Genomic DNA, 26,697 nt, shown 5'->3' with positions numbered 1-26,697 from the left:
ATACAATGAAGCATAAATAACAGGATTAAAATCATGTTCCCACTAAATGAGTTACTCTTAAAGCTTTCAAATGATCATCCTGATTAGTCTTGCCTCTCTTACATGCACATGATTAAATGTCTTGATACCTTGGTCAGATGGGGCCATGACTGTCGTTCCTATATCAAATTTGTTTTCTGAAGGCTGTTTGTGACCTGGTCAGGTTTGAGTGTGAATGTCTATAGAAGGAATACAACCTCAAGGTTTCACAAAGGAAGATTTCTATATCTAAGGTTTAATTTCTGGTCAGGTGAATGTTATGTTCAGCTTGCTCCTCCAAGAATGGAGTATTCGATATTGAATCGTGGGAAAAAATGGAGTCTTAGAATGTTAGAATTCAAAAAGCTAGCTAGTATGGGTCTGTGGAAAGTCATTGGAGATAGGTGCCTTGGGTTCAAATCCAGCTCTTCAACCAGTGAGCTTGGCCCTTGGACAAGTTCCTGAACTCTGAGCCCTATGCTTCTCATCTGTAAGATCAGGATAAGAAAAGTTTCCTCTGGGTTGGATGTCACAAATAAATGGTAGAAAACCACCAGCACAGTTGTGTTCACGTAATAACTTAGGTTACATATTCTCTCCAGGGTCACACAGTTTTGGAATAGAGGAGAGCCAGAGAGCCAGTGTGTGGTAGATCTAAGACTGGATTTTTTTTAAACATCACACTCTCTCTCTTTTGTATCTCTACAGTGTATAAATCTGAATTGCTGTCATTTAAATTTCATTCTGTTTTTTAAAACAAAATTTCACCAATTACAGAAATTAAATATCAGATAAATTGGGGGAAATGAAGGAAATAAAAAATGAAGGAAATAAGTCCATAATATTCAACTCTGATTGTAGAATATGTGGGAAGAATTGTAATGTACTCACTGAAATATTTCAGAAAATTATAGACATTCATCTCTTTGGAATTAAAGTTCAGCTCCATCTGAATATGCAACTTTTTTAACAAGCCCATCCAAGATGTTATAGGAAAAGAAACCCTCAAATGATATAACCCTTCTTCTTCAACATAAACATAATAGGAAACTTCAATGTTTTTCAACTTCTATTTTGAAAGAATTATATTCATGGAAAGTTGAAAAGACAGTACAGAGAGGTCCCATGTGCCTCTACAGTTTTAGTAATTTAACCCACACTCTTATCCAGTTCTGGTATCTGCTTTATGTCTGTCTGGATCAGCATTATTTTACATCTTTGACTACCCAAGGTAGGGACTTTCCTTATTATTCAAATTTGCACAATGCATTGAGTGCTAATGATGCAGAATGTCTGGAAACAAGGATATTCCTTTGTTTTTCCCACCAGTCTTAGCAACCCATATAATTTCTGACAATCATATATCAAAGTTATTTTTTGCAAACTAATTTCTAATCATTATGTGCCCTTTCTATCCCTCCCCCAACCCCCGCACCATGATTTGGTTGTGGCATCCCTTGAGAAAGCTGCTTTCTCTCTTGGGTATGGGTCACTGAATTATTGAGGAAATGTATCACCAAAGTGGGGGCATATGCTTGGCTAAAAATCATTCATTTCTCCACTCATTCAACAAATTACGATGAGGTGACAACACTGTGCCAAGAGCTGTTATATGTGCTGGGCATAATGGCTGTCAGCAAGGCAGAGCCAGTCCCTGCCTCGTGGACTTTATAGTCCACCAAGGAAGAAGCAAAGGTCAAAGTTGCTTGTTATGGAAGAAGGCAAGCCAGGTGTTGTGGACGTATTTACCAGGTGGCTCCAACTTAGTCTGGAGTTTAGGGAAGGCTTCCTGGAAGGAGAGAGTGAGGGAGGGGATGTTTGGCCATGTTGGAATAATCATCCTAAGGCTCTCCTCCATGATTGCAGAAGGATCTGCTTCTCCATGTTTTTTTCAGAAACATGTTTTTCCACATTTGCTTACTTTTCCCCTTGTGCAAATAAAAAGGCATTAACTATCAGGGAAATGCAAATCAAAACTACAGTGAGATATCACCTCACGCCCGTCAGAATGGCTATAATTAACAAGACAGGAAACAACATGTGTTGGAGAGAATGTGGAGAGAAGGGAACTCTCACACACTGCTGGTGGGAGTGCAAACTGGTGCAGCCACTATGGAAAACAGTATGGAGATTCCTCAAAAAATCAAGGATAGACCTACCTTATGATCCAGCTATTCCACTGCTGGGTATTTATCCAAAGAACTTGAAAACACCAATGCGTAAAGATACATGCACCCCTGTGTTCATTGCAGCGTTATTCACAATAGCCAAGACTTGGAAGCAACCTAAGTGCCCATCAAGGGACGAATGGATAAAGAAGCTGTGGTATATATACACAATGGACTACTACTCAGCCATAAGAAACGATGAAATCCAGCCATTTGTGACAACATGGATGGACATTGAGGGTATTATGCAAAGTGAAATAAGTCAGAGGGAGAAGGTCAAATACCGTATGATTTCCTTCATTAAATAGTAGATAATAACAACAATAAACAAACACATAGAGACAGAGATTGGATTGGTGGTTACCAGAGGGGAAGGGGGGAGGGAGGAGGGCGAAAGGGATAATTTGGCACATGTGTGTGGTGATGGGTTGTAATTAGTATTTGGGTGGTGAACATGATGTAATCTATGCAGAAATAGAAGTATAATGATGTACACCTGAAATTTATACAATGTTATAAACCAACGTTACTGCAATAAACAACAACAAGAAAAAAAGGCATGGCTTTTGGGCAATTAGCCCCATTCTGCCACTTTCTTCAACCCTGTGTTTAAACCATTACTACTACATCCAAGCAAAAAACAATTAATGTAGTCCTATCTTCAAAATCAGGATAATATATAATGTCTTAAAGCTAAACCCCATAAATCAGTAACCCAGCATGTGCAGCAGATACGGAAGTGCACTGAACTATGAGGGGCCCAGACCTGCTGTGTCTGGCACACTGGCCTCTATTCACATCCATACTAAAGGAACCGGAGGCTCCTACCCAATCTCTCAGACCCACATTACTGTCCTCAGAGGGCGAAGAGCCCCACTCTGACATGTGGGGCACGGTGTCTGGTGTCATTATTTTGACTCAGTAATATTTCATAAAGACATGTAATTGCTGGCAAGTCCATATACACAGACACATTTACAACTTGGCATTATTAATTAATGTTCCTTTGCTTTGGTCCTGATTTCATTTCCTGACTAGGAGGTGTGGGGGAACTGTTCCGGTACAGTTTCCTTTCCTTTGCAATGTGGTGGGCATCGTTCAATTGATTTAAAACGACAGTTTTATGGCAATGGACTGAAAGCAAGTTAGTATTTTGTTATAGTTTAATTAATAGTTTTCGGTATGCTTTTTTTTTTTTTTTTTGTATCACATTCCTGATTTGGTTAAGTTCAAGTTTTACTTTTTCCTCCAGAATTTTTCAAAATTGTTAATAGATTTCTCCAACAGATGGTGCTATGTACAACATAAAGCTCCGTATTTCACTTGTCAGTGCTCAACTGCTTCTACAAGCTCACTTGACACTTTAAGATTACTCTTTGTCACATGGCTGATAAATTAAAAACAAGTCAGTTCAACTGAAACGAACCAAAGTAGCAATTTTTAACTGAGAAGTCTGTTTCTAAAATATTGTTGATATAGTTAGATAATAAATTATGGAAAATTTATTTTCTGTTACCTAACATTGTAAGTATCACTTTTCCTTTGCTGCTTCAGATTACTAATAAAATAGTATAGTTATCTAATCTAACTTGTATTATCTTAAAATCTCATTTGTTCGCATCTGCAAGTTAAGCAAGGACAAGTAAGAAAATATTTTGCTAGCATTATAACACTGTTTAGAGAACTGAAGCAATATTCTGTTCTAACACAGTGATTGGGATTTTAAAATAATAGCATAATTCATATATCCTCAAAGCATTCTTGTGATATTCAAGTAGCAATGATTTTGATTTTAAAACCTAATAGATGTATAAAACAAAGTCTATACACTGTCTAGAGCAGTGCTATCTAAAAGAAATATAATGTAAGCCACATCTGTAATTTTAGATTTTCTTATAGCCACACTACAATATAAAAAGGAACAAGTGAAATTAAAATTTAAAAATTTTTTTTTCTGAGGAAGATTGGCCCTGAGGTAACATCTGTGCCAATCTTCCTCTATTTTGTATGTGGGTCGCTGCCACAGCATGGCCACCAATCCAGGCCACTGAAGTGCAGCGCGCCAAACTTAACCACTAGGCCATGGGGCCAGCCCCTAAAATTAATTTTAACGATGTTTTATTTAGCCCAGTATATCCAAAATATTACCATTTCAACATGTAACCAATGTAAAAATAATTAATGATATATATATTTGGGAGTACTAAATCTTCATATATCTGGTGTATTTTACATTTGCAGCGCTTCTCAATTTTCACCAGCCTCATTTCAGGTGCTCTATAGCCACATGTAGCTAGTGGCTACTGTATTGGACAGTGCAGGACCACAGCATTTCTTAAGCTCTTCAATTTTTAACTTAAGACCTCGAAGGCGGAAGGATTCTTCTACTGATAAATACTCCCAGGTCCCGCATAAACGCAAACTACAAAACACCCCTTGGGTCTGACTTTAGAGCCACAATTTTAAACATGTTTAATTGAACTTTGTGAGTTTAATTAAAGTAAAGTTTTAATTAAACTTACAAAATGGATTCAATTTGGTGCACTTTAAAGATGATGTTTTTGGAAGGAGCAGAATGATTCTTTTCTGTTTTGCCATATCTTTTTCTCTGCGGTGAGAAAACACGAATTGACAAGTGCCAGAACGAGATCTACGTCTGCTGCCAAAGAGAAAAGTTGCTCCTGCCACATGATACCTTAATGGTAACAGCATGTTTGTCACACCCAGACCAACTATCCTCTGTGTCGCTCTAGACTCTTACTTCAATAGAGCTTTGCTAACACAACTGCTTCATTAGCATAACCATTGATACTTTTGTCTCTGGGCTTGCCAGTGACAAAAATAACTCTTAACTCCACCTTGTTTTACAACGACAGTTTTTCCTGAACACATACCATATCCTTTTGAGTCATACAAGAAGTAAGAGGGTACCTTGATTAGTTACAGAAAATTTAAATCACAGCTGTTATGTTTATGTAACATTTTGACTCCACACAAAGCACTGTCATAGGCATCGTTCATTTGAGAACAGACAGAGGCAAAGGAGTATTGTAGACAAACAACTAGATTTGGAGTCAGAAGTCCAGATTTTGGAAGTCTAGATCTATCCATTTACTATTTCCTGATTGGGTGGTGGTGATGGGGTGAGTGTCACCATTATCAACTGTGACCAGGGCTTCCAGTAGCCCTAGTGGTGTCTCTGCGTGATTTGGAAAAGGGTGCCCACTTGGGGTGCGCACAGCCCTGCCAATATATGGCTTAGTAATTAGACAGTAGCTTTGAGAAAATTAGATAGGAGTGCCCCTTTGTCCTGCAGGCCAGTGTCAGAGCAGATGGCTTGGCAAGTAGAAGAGGCAAGATTTCAGCCCCTACTTGCTCTCCTGCACAACTGTACATGGCAGCTGTGACTGTGACTAACACTGATTGAGTGGTTCTCCTGTATCAAAACATCATGCTAAGAACTTTACATATATTAGCTCATCTGTTCCCTGTTAGTTCCCTATGAGATATCCTCACTTTATAGATTTAAACTAAAGTTCAGAAAGATTGAGTGCTTGAGTAGGGTCATACAGCTAGTAAATGGTGGAGCCAGGATGTGAATTCTGGTCTATGTGATGTCCATAGTTCATGATCCCAGCCACCACATTACACTGGGCAAGCTACCCTCCTTCTTGAACTTGTCTTTCCCTGGAGTTATTCTAACCACTAAATTTGATTGTGCACATGGAAAGACTTTGCAAGTTTTAAAATACTATCGAATCATAATCTAATCTTTTTTTTTGTTTAGTGAAAATGAGTGATTAAAATATTGGCTAAGATGATTTTTAAATACTTGGGTTTTAAGATTTTCAGAGACGAGACTACAACAGGACTGGTTATAAAAGTAGCACATAAATTAGTATAAAGTAGCACATAGAATTCATTTATGGAAAAGAGGGTTAAAAAGGAGACATTTATAATAACACTAATATTATCAAAGGTCATTTGCCATAGATGACAGATAAGGCTTAATTGCCATGAACTAGGGAGATTAATAGGTTAAATAAAATAACAGTAGAATGATTTATTTCTCTTCTTTAAGGAAGTCTTGAGTGATCTGGACACTAGTTTATTTTATGTACTATATAATCTTGTTAATTAACAACTATCCAGGAACAAAAAACGGCAGAGAGGAACCAAGTGGAGAGGGTAGAACACAACATGAAACCTCCGAAACTGTGCTTACACTTCTCTCCCCACGAGAACTTGGACAAGTTGGACCTTGAAGGAAAAAGAAGGGTTGGTTTTTTTAGAGGTAGATTGGTTTTTACTTTTGCCTGTCTGTTTCTGGAGGGGGGATGTTCCAATAAGAATCAAGTGTCTTTGGGAACAGGAGAAGAGTGGTGGCGAGTAGAGCTTGAGCTTGGTATGAAATCTGATTAATTGAGCTTCAGTTAAAAAAAGTGTGCACAGTGGTTCCTTCATTATTATTATTTTTAAATTTAATACATGAAGAAAACCACTGTGCCTTGAAATTTTAGTCCTCATGTTTGCTGCAGTGGCCTCCAGTGCTTGATTCTTCAAATCTGGAAGTATTTACACATTTCTTTTTAACTGTCTAAAATAGAACCAAATCTGGTACATTTTATCTGGTTTTTAAAAATGTAGCAAAGAAACTCTATCTACTATTTCCAAGATAACACACAGAATCCAGGACAGAGGGCTATATCATCGTTTCTTTTTTTTTTTTTAATTTTTTTTTTTGTGAGGAAGATCAGCCCTGAGCTAACATCCATGCTAATCCTCCTCTTTTTGCTGAGGAAGACCGGCTCTGAGCTAACATCTATTGCCAATCCTCCTCCTTTTTTTCTTTTTCCCCAAAGCCCCAGTAGATAGCTGTATGTCATAGTTGCACATCCTTCTAGTTGCTACATGTGGGACGCGGCCTCAGCATGGCCGGAGAAGCGGTGCCTCGGTGTGCGCCTGGGATCCGAACCCAGGCCGCCAGTAGCGGAGCGCTCACACTTAACCACTAAGCCACGGGGCCGGCCCCATAGTTTCTTTAAAATATCTGACAGACGCCCTTACAATGGTAATGTTTGGGGCATCATCTGTCTAAGCAAAGACATGACTAATTCCTATTTGAAAATTGGTTTACTAGAAACAAAATGAAGACATGTCAGCATGAAATCATGGAAGTCCATTCCACAGATAAACCTTAAAAAATATTTTTAAAGTTCAACTTGGCCTCAGAGGACATACTGTATACTCAAAAACAAAGGAGAATATATTATTAGAATATTCAGCGTTTTTGCTAGAACTGCAGTGTCCAATGAGGTAGTCACTGGCCACATGTGACTATCTGAAATTAATTAAAATTAAACAAAATTAAAAATTACCTTCCTCAGTTGCACTCGTCACATTCCAAGTACTCAAGAGTCACATGTGACTAGTGATTACTATGGGACAGCACAGGTATAGAATATTTCCATCATCATAGAAAGTTTTATTGGACAGCACTGTCTTAGAATATTCAATATTCATCCTAGAATAGTTACTTTCTAAATGCTCCTCTTTAATTTTTTTCTCCTGGAGGTTAACATTAATGAAGTTTGGGGTAGAGGAAATAGACTACTGAGAACCTTCCTCCAGACACCTACATATTATAATGAGGTTCCTCATTCTGCCCACTCACCAGGATAGGATGAGTGCCTAAATCAGCACTGTGCCCGATACAGGTGATTCAGAGGAGATTAAGACACGTGCCTGCCCTCAGAAGCTTATAGTATCAAGGTAGCTATCCATTTAAAAAAAATAAAATCCTTCTGCAGTAGATCCTACATTTTAAAAATTAGTAATCTATGTTAGCATTTAAGAAATACTCAAAGGGCTGGCCCAATGGCATAGTGGTTAAGTTCACGTGCTCTGCTTTGGCAGCCCAGGGTTTGCAGGTTTGGATCCTGCGTGCAGACCTACACACTGCTCGTCAAGCCATGCCGTGGTGGTGTCCCACGTACAAAATAGAGCAAGATTGGCACAGATGTTAGCTCAGGGACAATCTTCCTCCAGCAAAAAAAAGGAAGATTTGCAACAGATGTTAGCTTAGGGCCAAATCTTCCTCACACACACACAAAAAAAACAAAGAAATACTGGATACATGAAAATATTTTTATACTTTATTGTCCCTAAAACAACAAAAAAACTATCCTCTATGGAAAACCCATTTCTCTTATTCTCTCCATTTTTTATCCTAAATCATCTGTATTCTTTTACTGTTTTCAAAATGCAAATCCAATTCATTCTCCTAGGATTTATTTTTAAAACTTTTGATAGTGTTTTCTTATAAATTTCCTTATAAGAGAATGACTGTATTTCATGCTTTAAAATAAGTTAACAAAAATTAGAACTTTTAATTACCATTGCATGTTCCTATCCATCAGAAATCATTTGAAGTTTTAGATGGCATGTGATATAAATATCAGTATCAGGTATAAACATTTACCTCATTAAATGTATACTCATTAAATGTCTAACATTTAAAATGACCAATTTTCTGGACCTTTAAATCTAGAGCTTTGTAGGAATTTTCCTCTTTAGGTTTATTTTCTTCTGCCTAGGACACCCATTTCTAAAATAAGTGGGATGTAGTTAAAAGGCTTTGAAAACAAGTAGAACTCGATTTCAACCCTGGAGCTATACTTAGTTGGGGTAACCTTAGATAAAAGTTACTTGACTTGTCTGAACCTCAGTTTCCTCATCTTTAAAGTGAGATTAAAACTACCTACTTTGCAGTACTATGCTTTCATTTAAAATTTTCATATATACAGGCAATTATCAGTGCCTCATGAATGTCAGACACTCAGCCATTATTAGTTTCCTCCTACCTTGCCGTAAAGACATCTTTAAATTTTTGGTTGGCTGTGATTAACTATGTCTTATACAAGACCTTCGGCTTGACAATATGTTTTTTTAGGAAAATTGGCCCTGGGCTAACATCCGTGCCCATCTTCCTCTACTTTATGCCACAGCATGGCTTGACAAGTAGTGGTGTGTAGGTTGTACTCAGGGTCTGAACCTGCGAACCCCAGGCTGACGAAGCGGAGCGCACGAACTTCACAGCTGCGCCACCGTGAAGGCCCCAACAATTTTTTTAATAGAATAAATATAATAGTGACAATAGCTGATATTTATGAAGGGCTTACTATGTGACAAGGGCTGTATTTCATAAATGCTTCACATTATTTTTTCTCAACAACAATCCTATGAAGTAAGGAAGGTAATCTCCATTTTACAGAAGTAAGAGAGGCTCACAGGGATCAAAGAACTTGCCCATGGTTATCCCTCAAAACCCTCAAGTCTGTCTAGCTTCTTTGCCCATACTTGGAAACCAGGAGGACTATGCTGGATGCATTCCAAAAACCAGTGAATTAAATGCTGAGAGAGTGAATTTTATGGTATGTGAATTTCATCTCCAATAAAGCTGTTATTTAAAACAATTGCTGAATTTGTAGTGATTAGAAGCCAGTATAAAGTAAAGATTGGCTGTATTTTGTGGTAAGCTTGGTCTCTGATTGATTTTTACTCTTTTTTAAGGAAAACTCCACATCAAATACCTATTCTCAAAACAAATCTATTCCTAATATCTACTAAGAAAAACTGCTATGACTCTAGGGTCAGAAAGCCTGAAGAAGGTATGGATGAGAAAGTGACATGCTCAGCTAGATCAAAGAATAAGACACGAAGCACCACAGACTCTAATAATTAGCCTGAAACTTATATTTTTAAAAAACTGATAGCCCAAGAGAACATAAAAATTCTTGAAGAATAATGAAATAATCAGGGAGAAAACTGAGATAAAAGCAAAGGTCCAGAAATAATAATTCCAAAAATAAAATGTGAATATATTTTCTTAAAAATGCTCTGCATGCTTTGCATACCTTCCATTATTATTTCACCCCCTCCTTACACATTATTGACTTAGAAAACTTTCTTGGGTTTTGGAAAGATTGATATATTGGATTAAAGACTAAAAGAATCACCAGAATATTTGTAATTAGTATTGTGAGGAAAAAAGTTTGTTAGATTACATGGAACTTCATGCCTTAGATACAGAAAACAGCAATAAAGGCTGAGGAACCTGATGCCCAGCTTAAAATACAAACGTGTGAAATCCAAGTACTGCTTCCTTTAGTCATTCCTTTGATTTCTGCCTGCAGGCATTTACAGAAACAAGGAGCTGTCGTAATTACCTTCATCCATGCCATTAAGTAATTCAGTTAAATCTTCATTTTTACTGTCAAATTGATGCTCCTTCCATGTTTCACCATTTTCACTTCGAAGAACAATGAGTTCTCTCTCTTTTCCTCTCATAGACCCAAAGTGAGGGATTTCCACTATGACAGGGCTGGAAAAAAAAATCCACATTATTTTGGTATCAAATTATTTATAGTATGATACTTTAAAAAATGTTTCATTAACAGTATTCATTTGAAAATCAGAGGTGCCACTAAGGTTGGGAATGATTTCAAAGCTGCAGAATCATTTGCTAATTAAATAATATATTAGAAGCCTGAAAACATGCTATCATTCATTCACTCACAAACAATTCTTGAGGGCCTATCGTATGTTAGGCATTGGATTTAATGGGGGGAAATATTCAGCACATATAAACAAGAATTTTGAATTAAGGAATTAGAAGTTATTAAAATAGACCATAAGAGAGAAAGTTGGTCCATTTTTAAAAACACAATAGGTATATTATATTATACAAAATGCTAATGATTTAAAAGGACACAGTCATTTCCTTATAAAAGAAATTCTGTAAATTTCCTATTTTGAAAGATTACTGATTTTTTTCCCCTTAGCAAGAAAACAAGCAATATAAAAATCCATTCCATCCAACAGTTTCCATGATTTTCATGGCCTGTATAGTTAAGACAGTTTCTCTGATTTTCAATTTGTGAAATGGTAGTGGGCAGCTTAATTTCCTAGCTCTAGTATAGCCTGCATAGGAATATTTAAACTTTCTGAAAAAGCACTTGTTGGTTCGAAATTGTCATATAATGATATATTAATTTTTGACAGTGTCCTTTTGCAAAAGAATGTGAGAGACTGGCTGCAAATTGAAGACAGCCAATCAAGCCATGGGAATAATTTCGTTAAATTTTAAAATAGGATAAATACTCAAAAAGATGAATGAAAGTAAGCAGACCACAATCACACACAGTTTATGTAGTTGGATTGTGCAGCTTTATTTTATGACATTGAAGTAGACAGTATCATTATTCTCCTACAGAGGTTGTATGTAACCTCACCCCTTAACCTATATGTTTATGTACATGTGATAACATAAGATAAAATCTTAAATAGGTAGGATCATAAAGAGGGATAATAGTTGTAATGATCAAATAACATAAATAAAAATGTGAATATTTGATTTATTACAAAAATATTCACTTAAAATGAGATGATAAATATAATTTTACTTTTGGCAAAATAATTATAATTAATTCAAATTAAGGATTTAAACATTTTTTATAATTCCTTTAGTTTTTGATAGGTAGAAACAAATTAACTATTCCTAACAGTGTTAATAGATTCGTTATTAAGATATTTACCATAGTTTTTAACCACACCTGATGATTAAACATTTTCTTTTTTTTGAGAACTAGATACAATCTTTGCAGGTTAATGGATCAGATACTGTCTCTGTAAATATTTAAGGAATGTGGCTTTGTGTATGACATTCAATGATACTGGAGAGAAGGTATGAACAAGAGTCTTTGACCAAGGTGAAAGCCAAGCATAACTTCATAACAGGTTCATGCAGACTGCCATGGCAAATATACCAACCAAACAGACAAGCAAACGAACAACAAATAGAACACATTTCAGCTTAAACAAAACAAAACAATTTAACTTTAGTAGAATATTCTATCTGCTGCCTCTTTGGTTTTCTTTAAATATCTTGTATTCCCAACATTTTTCAAAATCAATTTACTTACTGATGACTTTTCCTTCTCAAAGCCCATAAAGATTACTTAAGTACTTTTTAAAAAAAAAAGTAACTCCACACACATATATATATATATACACACACATATATATATATACACACACACAAATATATCATTTATAGCAAATGTTGATTCAAAGCCTGCAAATTACCTTTTCTTATACTGGGTTGAAATTGGATTGTCAGTCTGTCTTAAAAACTATCATATTCAGTCGAAACATTTCAAATTAAAGAAAGGTTTACAAAAGCACAAATTTATGAAAGCATAACGCTTGCAGTGAATTCCACATGCTTGAAAAGCACAAGATACGTAGCGGTGCTACATTAAGTCAAGCCACTATGATTTTTTTCTTCTTTCAGTGACACACATCAACTGAAAGCATTAAAAACTGAAAAAATTAAAATAAAATTAAGACAAGAATAAGACCATGGTGTGACAGAAAAAAATTGGAAATGGAAAAAGAACTGTAGACATTCTGTATCTTGTCTATAAAGATCCTACCCAATAAATTTTGTTCCTTGAGGCCCAAGCTGCAGGATTCGGCTAACCAAGCTCTCACCCTCATTTACAGGGGGAGGATTGGTAGGAAGATGCAGTTTACTGAATAACATCCATGCAGCAGGAAGAGAAACAAGAAGGGGAGATTGTGAATAAACTGTCAGTCACGACAGAGCCTGCCTGATTTGCACCCAAGTGCCACCTCAGAAACAAATTAAATATATTTTTCCTTTTTTTGTAAAATACCATCTCACAATGGACTGTTTCCTTAAAAATTATCTTTAAAAAGACATGTACCCAAAGTAGCCATTTATTCAATGTGGTGATATAATTCCAGCATCTATATTTTTTCCTAAGAATGGTGTCTTGACTTCCACAGGGGCCGCTGGGGTTCCGTGCACTCACTGAGCAGAGAACATGCTTCCTGGTTAGTAAAAGCTTTGACCAGCAAACTGAGTTAAGGAAGTATCATCAGCCTATTAGCTTTTCATAGAGTTACACAGCTTTGTGACCTTTGACACTGTATGAAAAGTGTACTCAATCAAAATGATTCAACTAAGTAATTTTAATAGTTAACTACTTGAGTTAACAAGGGTAAAGAAAATCAAAGACGCGGTATGAGGGCCAAGATTAAAACTGACAAAATAACTTACCCTAAAAATTGTGCCCCTGCAGGACCCATTTCTACCAGCCTACTGGCTAATCCCTCTCCTTCCACCATGGGGGGTGGGTTGGCCAGTTTATGTCTCTTTACCAAACGGCAGGTGATTCGGGTGGGGGCCGTACACTTGCGTGGAGGAATGATGATTCTCATCCCGTGGTGACGGCTTCCTCTCATGGAGCCACCTCTGGCATCCACCATAAAGCTAACCAGAAACCTGCAGGGAGAAGGTCAAAGGCCAAATCAAGGACAGAAATAAACCATCTTCACAGGAGGTTTCGAAATTAAATGTTCAAGTTTCAAGCGATAGACAATGTAGCTATCATTTCCTCTCTTCACAAATAAATTGGAAGTCAATACGGTGGAATCACATCAAACATGCATTCAACTTGTGAACTGGGCCAAAAGTGAAACATGACAACTTATTTTTTGTGCAACATGGCCTCCTAACGGAAGCCAACCACTATGCCAGATGCTCAAATTGAAGGAATAGTGAATGATTCAAAGTTGGAATAAAAGTTGGCTATTAAAGGACTGTCATACTTTTAAAAACAAAAAGCGAAACCACTGGTACGTGGTTTCTGTGGGTAGTTTGAGCTATATTCAAGGGTCATTTTAAATATAAATGGTTTTAGCCAAATGCTGACTATGGAAGCTCTCTCCCCTGACAAGTAAGATGCAACTCCACTGTATGTCTGCACATGTACAACTCATAAAATGAATGTGTATTTAATCATACCAACACTAATTTTTATTATCATAAAGCAGAATATAAGAATAAAAGCAGAAGAAGACTAGTTTTGCTAAGGCAATTTTGATGGAAAGGGATTTAATCTTTTCAGTATAAATTTGGCTTTAAAACTGCTTAAAATAACCTACATTTGAGTATCTGTACAGCAATACAAAAATGATAACAGACTTTTTAGAAAGTGTCTCTAAATTATAGAATTCTCTCATTGGCCTTTATATTAAAGCTAGTGAGGAAAAAACATTTGTCTGCATGTAGATATGAAAATGGGAAGAAATTAATTGTGTCATATCTGGATAATAGCCTATTGGAATTCTTGGTTCTTGTCATGTGCTCATGGAAAAAAAGTCCTCCACAAGTTCTCCCACCATTGTCATGATGTCATAAAGCACGCTGGTGAACAGAAACCAATGAGCCCGACGTGTGGAAGAGTGCAAGTCAGCTGGCAACAGAAACACGTTATCTTCGCATTCTAATTTTCACGTGTACTGAACAGCACAAAATGTTGATGATTAGAAAATTGTTTGGGGGGCCAGCCCCGTGGCTTAGTGGTTAAGTGCACGCGTTCCGCTACTGGTGGCCCGGGTTCGGATCCTGGGCGCGCTCCGACGCACCGCTTCTCTGGCCATGCTGAGACCACGTCCCACATACAGCAACTAGAAGGATGAGCAACTATGACGTACAACTATCTACTGGGGCTTTGAGGAGAAAAAGGGAAAAAAAGGAGGAAGATTGGCAATAGGTGTTAGCTCAGGGCCGGTCTTCCTCAGCAAAAAGAGGAGGATTGGCCTGGATGTTAGCTCAGGGCTGATCTTCCTCACAAAAAAAAAAGAAAGAAAGAAAGAAAGAAAATTGTTTGAATACCTACAGTATTTTAGGGTGGAAATAATCCCATCCATCAAAATCATCTACTACTTATTCATCTAAAAACACTTCTAACATCCTGCAAATAGATTTTAGGACTTTGCATGGAGGTCCAAGCCGGGGACCCTCTCCTAAAGAACGATGCCTCTTGACCTTGGAAGAGGAACCTCTTCAACAAAGCAAACTGACCTGCCATCCCCACAGAGAGAGGCAATGGCATGGGGATCGTTTTTCAGCCAATCAGATTTTCAGAACCAACTCTGGTCATCAGTGAGATGGAATCAACTTCACACGCTTTTGCTCATTTTGGATTTAGCCATTTTCCTCTGGACTAATTTGTTTTTGCTAACATTCTACCTACTTTGAGAGACTATGGGACCACTACGATTCCAAGTAAGAGGGGAAGACTGACCCCCTCAAAAACAAAAGCAAAAAGAAAACAAGAAAAAACACTCCTCCCTAGGCAGACAAAGATACTGGTTCACTTGTACAAGTGTCCACAGGAATTGTCTCCAGTGCTGATGATACAGCACTCACTTGAAACTGCTCTGTGGGGGCAACATTTTCTCAGACATACACATGTTTAACAACTACTTTTACTCAGTAGTGAAGGCAACATGGCAATATTATAAAGAAGCCTAAGACAAAATCTGATCATTCCCAGCATTTAGTATTTAAAATCAACTCATGATTGGAAATAATAGTAACAGAACAGATTAAAAATGATTCAAGATAAACTCTAGTTTTGAAAATTCAGTTGTATTAGTACAAATAAACACTGGAGTGTTTACAGTGAGAAGGCATTATTTGCCTTGGCAACAAACAGCTGAGTCTCAATAATATAGACAGTAACTCAGATCAGGTCTGTCTTGTTCATCGCTTGACCTGCAGGGCTGAGCACAGTTCCCGCACACAATAAATGTTTACTGAATAAACCAATGAACAAAACTGTTTGTTAAGCGTGCTCAGAAACGCTTAGGTCAGACTTGGTTACTAATCCTAAAATATTTATATATTTATATATATATATATAAAACTTGTAGCTGAGCAGCCCAAAGGTAGTATACGAAGGTTATCAGTGTCAATAGAAAAATATCTCAGCTACAAAGAATAGCAGAACCAAATGGAAAAAACATGGCTTAGATGATTTTAATGACAAATTGGAAGAAGCTCTTTCTCTGTGTTCTACATAACACTCAGTGCATAGCTGGTGCTCATTAACGATCATTTATTGTTCTAAGGTTTTCAATTTAACAGAGTCAACAGACTTAGGAGAGATGCAAATATATATGTTAAGCAGGATATGGGTCCTATTATTCAATAACATGAAATACAGTGATTTGTTTTCAAACTCATTCCTTACATATTCTGTGCAAAATAAAATGTCATGCAACATAACTTATAGAAACAAATTAAAAGGTGACATTTAATCATATTTGTATCTTACTAATATTTAAACTACGGCAGGAATTCTACAAATGATCCTAAAACCAACACATGAATGTTTCTAGTTTTAGCAACAGCGGGATGACAAATGCTGATACACTACAGACATTGACACATCTGACTGTGGGAAAAACTCACATAAATTAAAAATACAAAAAAGGATGGTTCACATAAAGGACACAGTTATCACCTTGAATCATACTGAGGAAGTGGAGAAGAATAGCTGCAAAATAATTTAGAAAGCAAATGGGAAAAATTAATGTAAGATAATTAGAAGCAAGCAACAGAAAATGTCAATGATAAGCAAAGGAAAAATAAAAACCATCAGAAAATGAAACCAAGGCATTTGGCATTTGTGGGACAACCTGGAAAAATATTTGCCTTAAATGGCTATATAAGCTACTCCATAGACCTGGCATTAGTGAACTATTTCCAAGTGTATACCAAGTCTGTATTTTCCTTTTCAAATAAACCCACACTAGCTGCCATTACTTTTGCTTTCCTACACACACATCTATTGTCTTCAATAAGTTCAAGGGGAAGGAGAGATAATTTGCATGTTCAAATACTTCACTGTTTCCAATGTATGGGAAAGTTCATTTCTGATTTTATTATTCTATGCTCCCTCAACTTCTCAGTTTACTAAATTAAACCCTGGTACTTTTCTTTCCTATGTAGAGAACAAGTGCTGGTTCTAGGCCTTTGAAACATGGTGGCAATATAGGCTTGATTCAAAGAACTCTTCAACATGTCTGCCCACTGAATGTATCCCAAGGATTTTATATTTTCCTTCTCAACTGTGATTTTTTTTTTTTTTTGGCAATTTTAGACCCATATATATCTAATATAATTGTGTAAATATTTTAAGCAGTTTAAAAAATTAATATTACTATAATTAAAGGTTTTTTTAGTTGAGTTAAAGAAATGCAAGGTTAATGACTCAAAGACCACCATGTAATTTATAGTTTATAAAGCACTTTCATGTAAATTATTTCCATTTGAATGACACTGCAGTGATTTATTTTTCAGAATTGTATCGTTACAAGCCACAATTCTTTAAGAATACTTGAAGTAACCTGAAGCATTACTCTGAGTATTGGACTTTTCATCTATAAAATGGGGATAATGAGTAAAATCTATCTCACAGTGTCATTGTAAGGTTCAAATAAATATTAAGTAAGATAATACATGTAAAAGATTCAGCACAAACCCAGGTACACGAAAAGCACTAGGTAAATGTTAGCTATCACTATTTATTTTAATTAAAAGCAGCGGAAAATACTTCATGTAATACATAAGGCACTTCACAAATGTTAATCATTGTTAATTTATTTAATTCCAAATTAATCTGTCCTTGTCCTGGATCACAACTAATTTATGGCCTAGATGCCAATTTCAGAGGTGAAAATACCTTGAATTTTTCATCATCTTAATGAATTATTTCTATTCCATTTCTAGGGACATCAATTATCCCAAGTTTTAATTACCCACAGGTGAAGAATCCAATATCTAAAAATACATGGATTATGAAGTCAGCAATTGAAGCGGGTCATCTTTTGGCAGCTCACCCCAAACTGTGCTGACCAGGGCAGGCGGCAGTGAGAAGCCTGTCTGATGTGGTTTTTACCATAGCACTTCTGGTGTACATACCTTGGTACATTCACTTTTTAAAAGTGAATTTCTTTTCTTTTTTTAGTTCCTTTCTTTTTTTCTAATGGTAATCTACTACAAGTTAATTATAATATTTTTTCAGGAATGCAGAAGGTACCAAATTTGATCTGGAGGTTTCAAATTTATATTTTCTTTTTAAAGGAAAATCACACAAAACAAATCATTTGTCAACTCAAAGGCCTATATCTTATGAGAAAAAAAATAAGAACACCAAAGCTTACTGCTTATTTAAAAACTAAATGTTTGAATGAAAATTTTCTATCCCTCGAAGCAAAGCACAAAAGCAGTCAAACAGTGAGGTAAATTAACAGAAATACCTACATATTTAATTTTTTATTCAAAAAAATCAGAAACTCAGAAAAAAACTTCATTTGAATAAAGTATAATTAAGAGAAATGACTATATTTAAGTATTTTTTTTATTGAAAAGGAAAATTAAAGACCTAAAAGTACTGCCAGAATAGCCAGGAAATTTTTATGCACCAATGCTTTATTTAATTTCCTTTCCAACACTGTGCTTTCATCAATAAAAACAGATACACAAATTTGCTTAGAAAAAATATTTACTAATGATTTACAAATATATGTCACATATACTTACTAATGAAATCCTTTAGAAGATCAATATTTCATACATATGAAGAGTGTCAATATGAATTTATTACTGCAAATAATAAATGCAATGGTAATTTAATAGAATAAAGAAAATTGACTTTTAGTTTACTTACCCAGAATGAACAGGACTTGAGACAAGATTGACATTGTCCAAAGTGTCTGCAGCCCAGCTATAATGTCTAAGAGAATCTGAATCAAATTCTCTTGTGAAAGTTAGATGCTGAAAAATAAAATGATATATTGCATCAACAACCAACACAAGACACTGGTTTCTCTGCACCTACAAAATATACCCGTATCTCTCTATAAGTCCAGATTAGTCTCACATTCAAACTAAACAACTTTTATATACTCCTCTATAGGTCTACGTTGAAGTTTCAAGAATTAAAAAATAAAGTTTATTGATATGCTGTATTATTTCAATCTTTTAAGAAAGCACCTTGAGTAATTGGCATGGCAAAAGGAATATCACAGAAGCAATTATAACCACGATTTTAAGCACTTCAACACATCTCTAAATTAATCCTCTAACAACTGTAAAATTCTCTCCCAAATCTCAAAATAAAAATAAAAAATTCAATCTTGATGACTTCTGTTTCCAAGTGGAGCAGAGTAGCTAGCAGGAGCCTAGTGCTGCTGCCACGTACTCCAGATAAACATGGAGATCATCTCTGAATGCGGCAGGCAACAGCTGAGGCATGAACTAGAGGAGGTATACTCTGGAGAGGGGACGATCTCAAAGAGTTGAGCTGACTCTTCGTTGTCATTTTAACCTTGGGGGCATTTGTCAACTACCAGTGCAGACAGAATTTGGGCTTTGTACCTACAGGGGCCACTGCTGGGGAATAGAAAAACCAAGAGAGTTTTGGTGGAAAGTTGAGTGGCCTCAAACATGCTACAGATTTCTGTTAAGAACATTTGCTGAATTCTGGCACTGGGCAGAACAGGAAGCTAAAAACCTAACTAGAAAAGCTCTGAAAGAGACAACAGAGCTTTTTGGTAGTTTCGTGAGAAAAAGATTTAGAGTTTGGGACTTGTAGACTTGTAAGGGCAGAGGACTCAAAGATCACATCAGAATTTCAAATAAGGTCCCTGAAGGGCCAGGGACAAACCAGAGGTAGTCTGAGCTTCACCAGGGGGGCAAACCAGCCACATTTCAGCAAATCTGGATTAGATTAAAATAATCAGCCACCACTCTATTTGCCTAGCAGAGGGAGGGTGATCCTCTACAGAGGAATATATCATCGTGTGTATTGTGTTTACAACTCTTTTATACATCACGTCCAGCATGCAATGAAAAATTGCCAAGCGTGGCCAGAAAACATGAACAAAACCAGAAAAATAAAAAAACCATAAAAACCCAAAAAAACTATAAAAACCCAAAAAACTATAAATAGACTCCCAGACTCACCCTACATTTTCAAGTACGCTAATAAGAACTTTACAATAACTATGATTAGTAATGTTTAAGAAAATAGGGGAAAAGATAGAGAAAAGAAATTAGAAGGTGGATAATTCAACAGAGCACTGGAATATGTGTAAGAAAGAATCAAATGGACATTTGTACAGTTCTAAATACAATGTCAGTTGTCGACTTGACACAATAGAAAACAGGGCTAGTAAACCAGAAGTGTAAATGAAAAAAATATACAAAATGAAGGACAGATTTAAAAAACAAATAGAAAATACAGAAAAAAGTATGCAACGTGGAACACAGTGAAAGGTTTTAACGTATGTGTAATTGGACTGACTCTCAGAAGTAGAAGACAGGAATAAGGCAGAAGCTATATTTGAAGAGAGAATGGCCAAGAATGTTCTAAATCTGATGAAAGATATCCCACAGACCAAAAATAAAATCAATCTCAATTTTTGCCCTGCTAAAGATTTGCTTCCTACTGAGACCCCAGTAAAATGACAATCTAGTATTTAAAAATACACACACACACACACACACACACACACACACAGGCAAAGAGTATAAGAGGTGACATCAACAGAAAAATAAGGATTGTTTGAAAGTCTGTTTAAAAAGTGATCTGATCCCCATAATCTCCTCACTAATTTATCAGTTGCCAAAAAGTGCCCCTCATGTCTACACTAGCAACCTTGGCAGAAGACTAGAGGCATAGAGACCAGATATAGAAGATGTTAGAGGTGCCATAATGAACATGGAGATTAATTGAAAGTTTATACAGAATGTTGACTCCCAGCCTCCTTCCCTTACTGGACAGAGGCGGAGCCTCCAGGAAGAAAATGGGAAGTCTCTGGGATTTCCCAGTGAAATGTCCCAGGCTTATTACTTTAGTGGACATCATGGATGGTAAGCCCTCCACCATGCAGAGAGCTTCCAATGTGCTTAGTAGTGGCAGACAGCCCAGTGTCACTAGACAGCTGAGAAAAGAATCTAATACGAAGATAAAATAAACAAGCAAACAGAACAAAAGCAAACTGGAAGAAACAGGCTTTTCAGGGAGAAGAAAGCTTAGAATTTTTCATTAATATTCAGAGAGAAACGAGACCTTTTTACACTTATGAAACAATAAAATGCTAGAAAAAAAAGAACAGAGAAAAAAGTCATAAAAAGTAACAAATATGATAGCATTAAAGTTGAAAAAAATGCCTAGAAATTAAGGGGAGATTTTTCCAAACAGAAAATAGGAGAGAATATACAAGAAAGCAGAATATCAGCTCAGGAATTTCAAATCCTCCTCCCTTCTCCGAAAAAAAAGAAGTTCCCGAAAAAAAAGAAGTTCTACAGAGAGAAAATAGTGAAACAGAAGAGAAGAAATCAAAGAAACAATTCAAGAAACTTTCCCAGAGCTGAAGACCTGAGTTCTCAGAGTAAAAATAGCCACTATAGATGAATATAAACCCCACTACAGCACATCATCGTGAAATTTCAGAACTTGGAGACAAAGAAAGATTCTACAAATTTAGAGAGGAAAAATGGTCACAGATGGCAGACTTTTAGCAGCAAAAACTGACGTTAAAGGCAATGGAGCAATTTCTTCAATGTTCTGAGATGAAATGGTTTTCAACCAAGAATTCTATAACCAGCCAAATAAAAAAAAAGTGTGAAAACAGACAAGATATTTTCAGACATATAAAACCTCAAAAAATATATTTATCACGCACTCTGTAAGGAAACTATTGGAAGAGGTACTCCACAAAAATGCAGGCTAAACCAGGAAGAAGGAAGACACAAGGTCTAATGCAAGAACATGGGGAATTTTTGTGGTAACGATGAAGCAAGACCCAGGAGGACATCCGTGCAGTGGGCCTACAAGGAACTTGACAAGTAAGAAAGCTCTAAGAGAGATGAATTAAGTAGATGAAATTTATAGAACACCTGATCAGTGTGAATATATTGACAGGAGATTTGCACAAGTAGGGAGGAGTTTGTGGGTTGACCTAGTGATATGTACACCAAGCAAATGCAAAAACTCTAGGGAAAGCAAAATATTGTGCCCAAAAGAAAATGCAATCATAATATACTTCACATCTCTGACTAACATTTACATAGGCATAATACAAGCACTAAACATGGTATAACCAAAATAAAATACAACTGTTTTGTGAAAATGGGGGGATGGGAAGCATGCATGGTGGTACAGAAGAGGTATTTAAAAAAATTAAAGCTTCATCTTCCATTTCTGGAAGTCAATAAATAATTCCTGAAATGGGGAAAAGCCAACAAGAAACAACATATATGTATCGTTTAGAGACATGAAAACACATAATAAGAGTCATCAGAAGGTATGCTAAGCAGTTGTCTCTGGAGAGAAATTGGGGTCTGAAGGTGTATTTGAGGATTTTTTTTTTTCCTGATTAGTACGTCTTATAAAATGACATGACTTTTTGTCTGTAAAACTTTGATAATAATAAAACTTAAATTTAAAAAATTACCATGAATTACAAAGATAAAAAAAAATAGCCCTGAAATCAAATTGAGAAGTAATTTGTAGAGCAGATATGTGCAAGTCACTATCCTACCTAGATCCTAGGAAAATGCAAAAATGAATGAGGAACAGCTTTCTCTGCATACAAGAACGGACACATTCAGTGGATGGTTGTGTGATCAATGGTGTTAAAAAGAGGCCGCAGAACCCCAAAAGAGCAATACATCACTTTAGAAAGTTCTCAAATTCTATATGGGTTAACCAAAGATTAGATGTTGGTTTTAGTCGGGCCTTATTTACCCATTATACCGAATTTGGAGACCCCAACCAATCAACCATCAGAGTAGGGCAAACATGTAATATAAAGTGGGTGGTGCTGCTCACTTTATTTATTTTTTAGCAAACTACAATTCCCACATTTGGAGCCCCGAGGTTACTTTTCACAAAGAACCCATTTTTTTAAAGGTTCTAATAAATAAATAATATCATTCCTCTTTGGTAATTACAGTAAACTATTTACCTTTGTGCTCTTAGAGACATGCACTGGAGACATTAATTATTGAAACAATGAATTACATCACACAAAAAGGTATCACCGCCATCATGTAATATGTACGGAGGCTGGAGTGTGCCAGCACCTGGCGATACTTCCCTCTGGGGCCTTCCTAACCCCTTTACTCTTGCAAGTCCTTGCCACTCACTGAAACTCTGTCATTAACACAAGTGAGCAAACATGCTTGTTCAAAACAATGAGCCATATGTCCCAATATGTGTCCCAGGTCTTTTGTTCCATAGAGGTTTACATAGGTTTATGGGCAGACCTAGCAATTTTAATAACCTGAATACAGACAAACAACGCTCTTCTTACGGCGCATCCATCTAAATACAAAATAAGGCAATTCAACTGAACCTATGGTTTTTATAGAAAGAGACTGAATTGGTAGCTTCAGTTCTAAGCTACCTGTCTCTGAATACTTATTTCTACAGACTAGTGTTTACTTAAAACTGAAATGTGAAAACTGACCTGTTGACTTATTTTAATAAACAATATGAATTTTAAAATGTTCTGACATGTTACTGTGTATGGAACCGTGGTACCACCAAAAAGCTTTTCTTCCGTTTGGTCACTGAACAAATAGACATCTAAGATGATGACTAGGACACTACATTTGATGATGGGAAAACAAGACGAACTGGAGTTGGCTCTTAAGTCTCCCACAGCAAGCAGGGGTGTTCCCAGGGTTTTATGGAAAAGCTTGCCTTTGAAGTTGAGTCACAGACTTGGATTCGAAAATTGCCTTTGCCACTTGTTAACGGAGAACGCTTCTTTCCCACTCCTAAGTTTTCCGTTTTGGAAAGGCAACTCCATTGTGTAACTGAAGGCCTCTCCCTGTCCCTTTATAAAATTCACTTTGGCCCTGGAAATGCAGGGTGATTTATCTGAGTGCTAGCTTTGGGAAAGGTAGCTGGGAAGGCTTTGCTCAGATCCAGTGTTCATTCTCTTGGGCCTGAGGTTGGTCACAGGGAGCAGACATCCTCCTCAGCTCCCCTAAGCCTACCTCTGTGAGGGGCATGCCTGCCCTGGGCCGGCGATGCTGGCCACTGGGTAGGGGCTCTGCCTATTTCAGGGGTTCAGTTAGCAGGCCCACTTGGCTCAGACACTAAGCCAGCCCTCAATCTGGCCTCCATCAGGAGTAGAGGAGATATTTTGCTTTTGACCTTTTCTTATCTTTATTCACTGAAAGCCCCTTTGGAAATGCCCCAACTTTGCTTGCTGCTTTTACTATCCTTAGCGTGTTTCTTAACTTTTCCCAGTCTGTTTCTTTATTTTAAAGTTGAGAATTGGTTGAGATGGAGATTAAACGAAAACAGACATCAAAAATCTGGTGCCAATGACAGTGTTGGCATGGAATTATAATAATGCCTCCTTACATGTGTAAAGTCTCTTCTACTTTTCAAAGGATTTTTATTTATAGTAGCTCATTTTTAAAAATCTGATAATTTATGGCAAAAACACAGCAAAAACAAAAACATTCCAGTGCCAGCACTGGTCCTTCACAGTTATATGCACAGGACGCGTCTATCAAATCGATGGAGCCTATTCAGTTAGAAGAATGCACCTTAGAAATGCCCAGGGGTTATTCACTGACTCAAAAACATTTAAATTCCCGTGTTAACAACAATACCACAACTTTCTGTGTATCAACTCAATCTTAAGGACTGTCCTAGGCCTTTACATTCATTTGTTCTTTGAATCCTCAGAACCTAGTAGCCCTAGGAGGTAATATTATATCCACTTTACAGATGAGGAAACTGAAGCTCAAAGAGAGACTTCAAAAATTTGACAACACAAAGTCAATACCCAGCACTGGGTGGCTTTAGTAGAACACTATGTTGAGGAAAAATTCACACTGACTTAATAAGACCTTTTACTCCCACGTCAAAAAAAATATGAATCCGCACATCATTTTTCATCTTGGAAGTGATGCCAAGGATACTATTAAAATCAAAATGCACATTATTCAATAGAGTGCAAAGCCTGACTAATGATGATGTCACTGTCTCCTAGAGCATAATACTTTGCAAAAATAGTTTTTCACGAGCCCTACTCATCAGAGGAAAGAGGAGAGCAAGTTCACACTGGCCTCACAAATGAGGACACACGTAAACGCCCAGGTCTGGAAATAAATGTCCAGGCATGGAAGAAAAGAGGCAGGAGGCAAGAAAGTATTTGGAAAGAAAAGAAAGGGAAATCCAGTTAACTCCAATAATAGACAATTCTCTAGGCTGCTGAGTGTCAACCCCAGTGTTGGATGAGACCAGTTAAGGTCCTTGTCTGTCAGCTCTGCTGCCCCTGGGAGCCAGCATGAGGTGGTCCTGAAGATTAACTGGTGGCCTTGACATGCTAATGTTAACGGCACCAGGTAGACCTCACAGTAACAGGTCACATGCAAAGCCCAGTGCATCTAATCTGAAAAATAGAGAACAGAATGGTGGTTACCAGAGACTGGGGGGTGGAGGAAAAAGGGAGATGATGATCAAAGGGTACAAACTTTCAGTTACAAAATGAATAAATTCGGGGCCGGCCTGGTGGCGTAGTGGTTAAGTTTACGTGCTCTGCTTTGGTGGACCGGGGTTCACAGGTTCGAATCCCGGGTGCGGACCAGGGCACCGCACATGAAGCCATGCTGTGGTGGCATCCCACACACAAAACAGAGGAAGATGGGCACAGAGGTTAGCTCAGGGCCAACCTTCCTCAGCAAAAAGAGGAGGATTGGCGACAGATGTTAGCCCATCTTCCTCACAAAAAAAATAAATAAACAAATAGAAATAAAATGAATAAATTCTGGAAACCTAATGTACAGCATGGTGACTGTAGTTAATAATAATGTATTACATACTTGAAATTTGCTAAAAGAGTAGATCTCAAGTGTTCTCACCACACACACACACACACACACACACACACACACACAACAGGTACTATGGGAGGTGATGGATATGTTACGTAGCTTGATTGTGGAAATCATTTCACAGGGTATATATATATCAAAACATCATGTTGTATACCTTAAAAAAAGGATTCTATAAAAGAAAATCTGACTCAAGCAGCAAAATAAAAATCAAAGGCTTACTAACGCAGGTCTTTTTCTTTTTTCTCAAGTATTTCTTTCCTTGAGGTCAACTATCATTACCGCTAAGACTTATCTGAGACTAGAATATAAACAATAAGGAAGCAGGGTTCTTTGAAATTTCCACATCTTACTGATTGAAGATAGTTTAGCTCCCAACTTCAACCGAAGAACGAGAACCAAGGTCAGGGCGAAAGCTGAGGGTGTCAACACATCAACACCCAGCCCCAGCTGTCTAAACGAACCGTCTACCGTAAGTCACAACACCAACCTCTCGGCCTTGAAAAACATCTGTAATCTGGCTGACCAATCTGCGAGAGGTGTTGAGTGGATCACCTGAGTAATGCTGGCAAAGCACTTTGAGGAGAAAAAGCAGCAGATTAAATGTCACCAGTCAAAGGTGCTTATCTTCCAGGGGACTATCTCTCGCAAATCTTTAATCCCAGGCTGGCTACCTTCTGCCACCATGCACATTTCTGAGAG

At 37.0% G+C, this 26,697-nt stretch overlaps 1 protein-coding gene across 17 annotated transcripts in view; it reads right to left on the bottom strand.

Annotated features, from left to right (window-relative positions):
* The window catches only part of ANK3 (ankyrin 3), a 641,124-nt gene that overhangs the window by 68,397 nt on the left and 546,030 nt on the right, over positions 1-26,697 (bottom strand). For all 17 annotated transcript variants that reach the window (XM_058543390.1, XM_058543388.1, XM_058543400.1 and 14 more), the window contains 3 exons: positions 18,797-18,903; positions 13,333-13,557; positions 10,415-10,569 (listed from right to left, as the gene is read on the bottom strand). In XM_058543390.1, the coding sequence (XP_058399373.1) occupies positions 10,415-10,569; positions 13,333-13,557; positions 18,797-18,903 (487 nt within the window). The remainder of the gene's footprint in view (positions 1-10,414; positions 10,570-13,332; positions 13,558-18,796; positions 18,904-26,697) is intronic.

Source organism: Diceros bicornis, chromosome 6, assembly GCF_020826845.1.
Source record: "Diceros bicornis minor isolate mBicDic1 chromosome 6, mDicBic1.mat.cur, whole genome shotgun sequence".
In the NCBI taxonomy this organism is placed as follows: Eukaryota; Metazoa; Chordata; class Mammalia; order Perissodactyla; family Rhinocerotidae; genus Diceros; species Diceros bicornis.
This window is presented reverse-complemented; position numbering and strand designations above follow the sequence as displayed.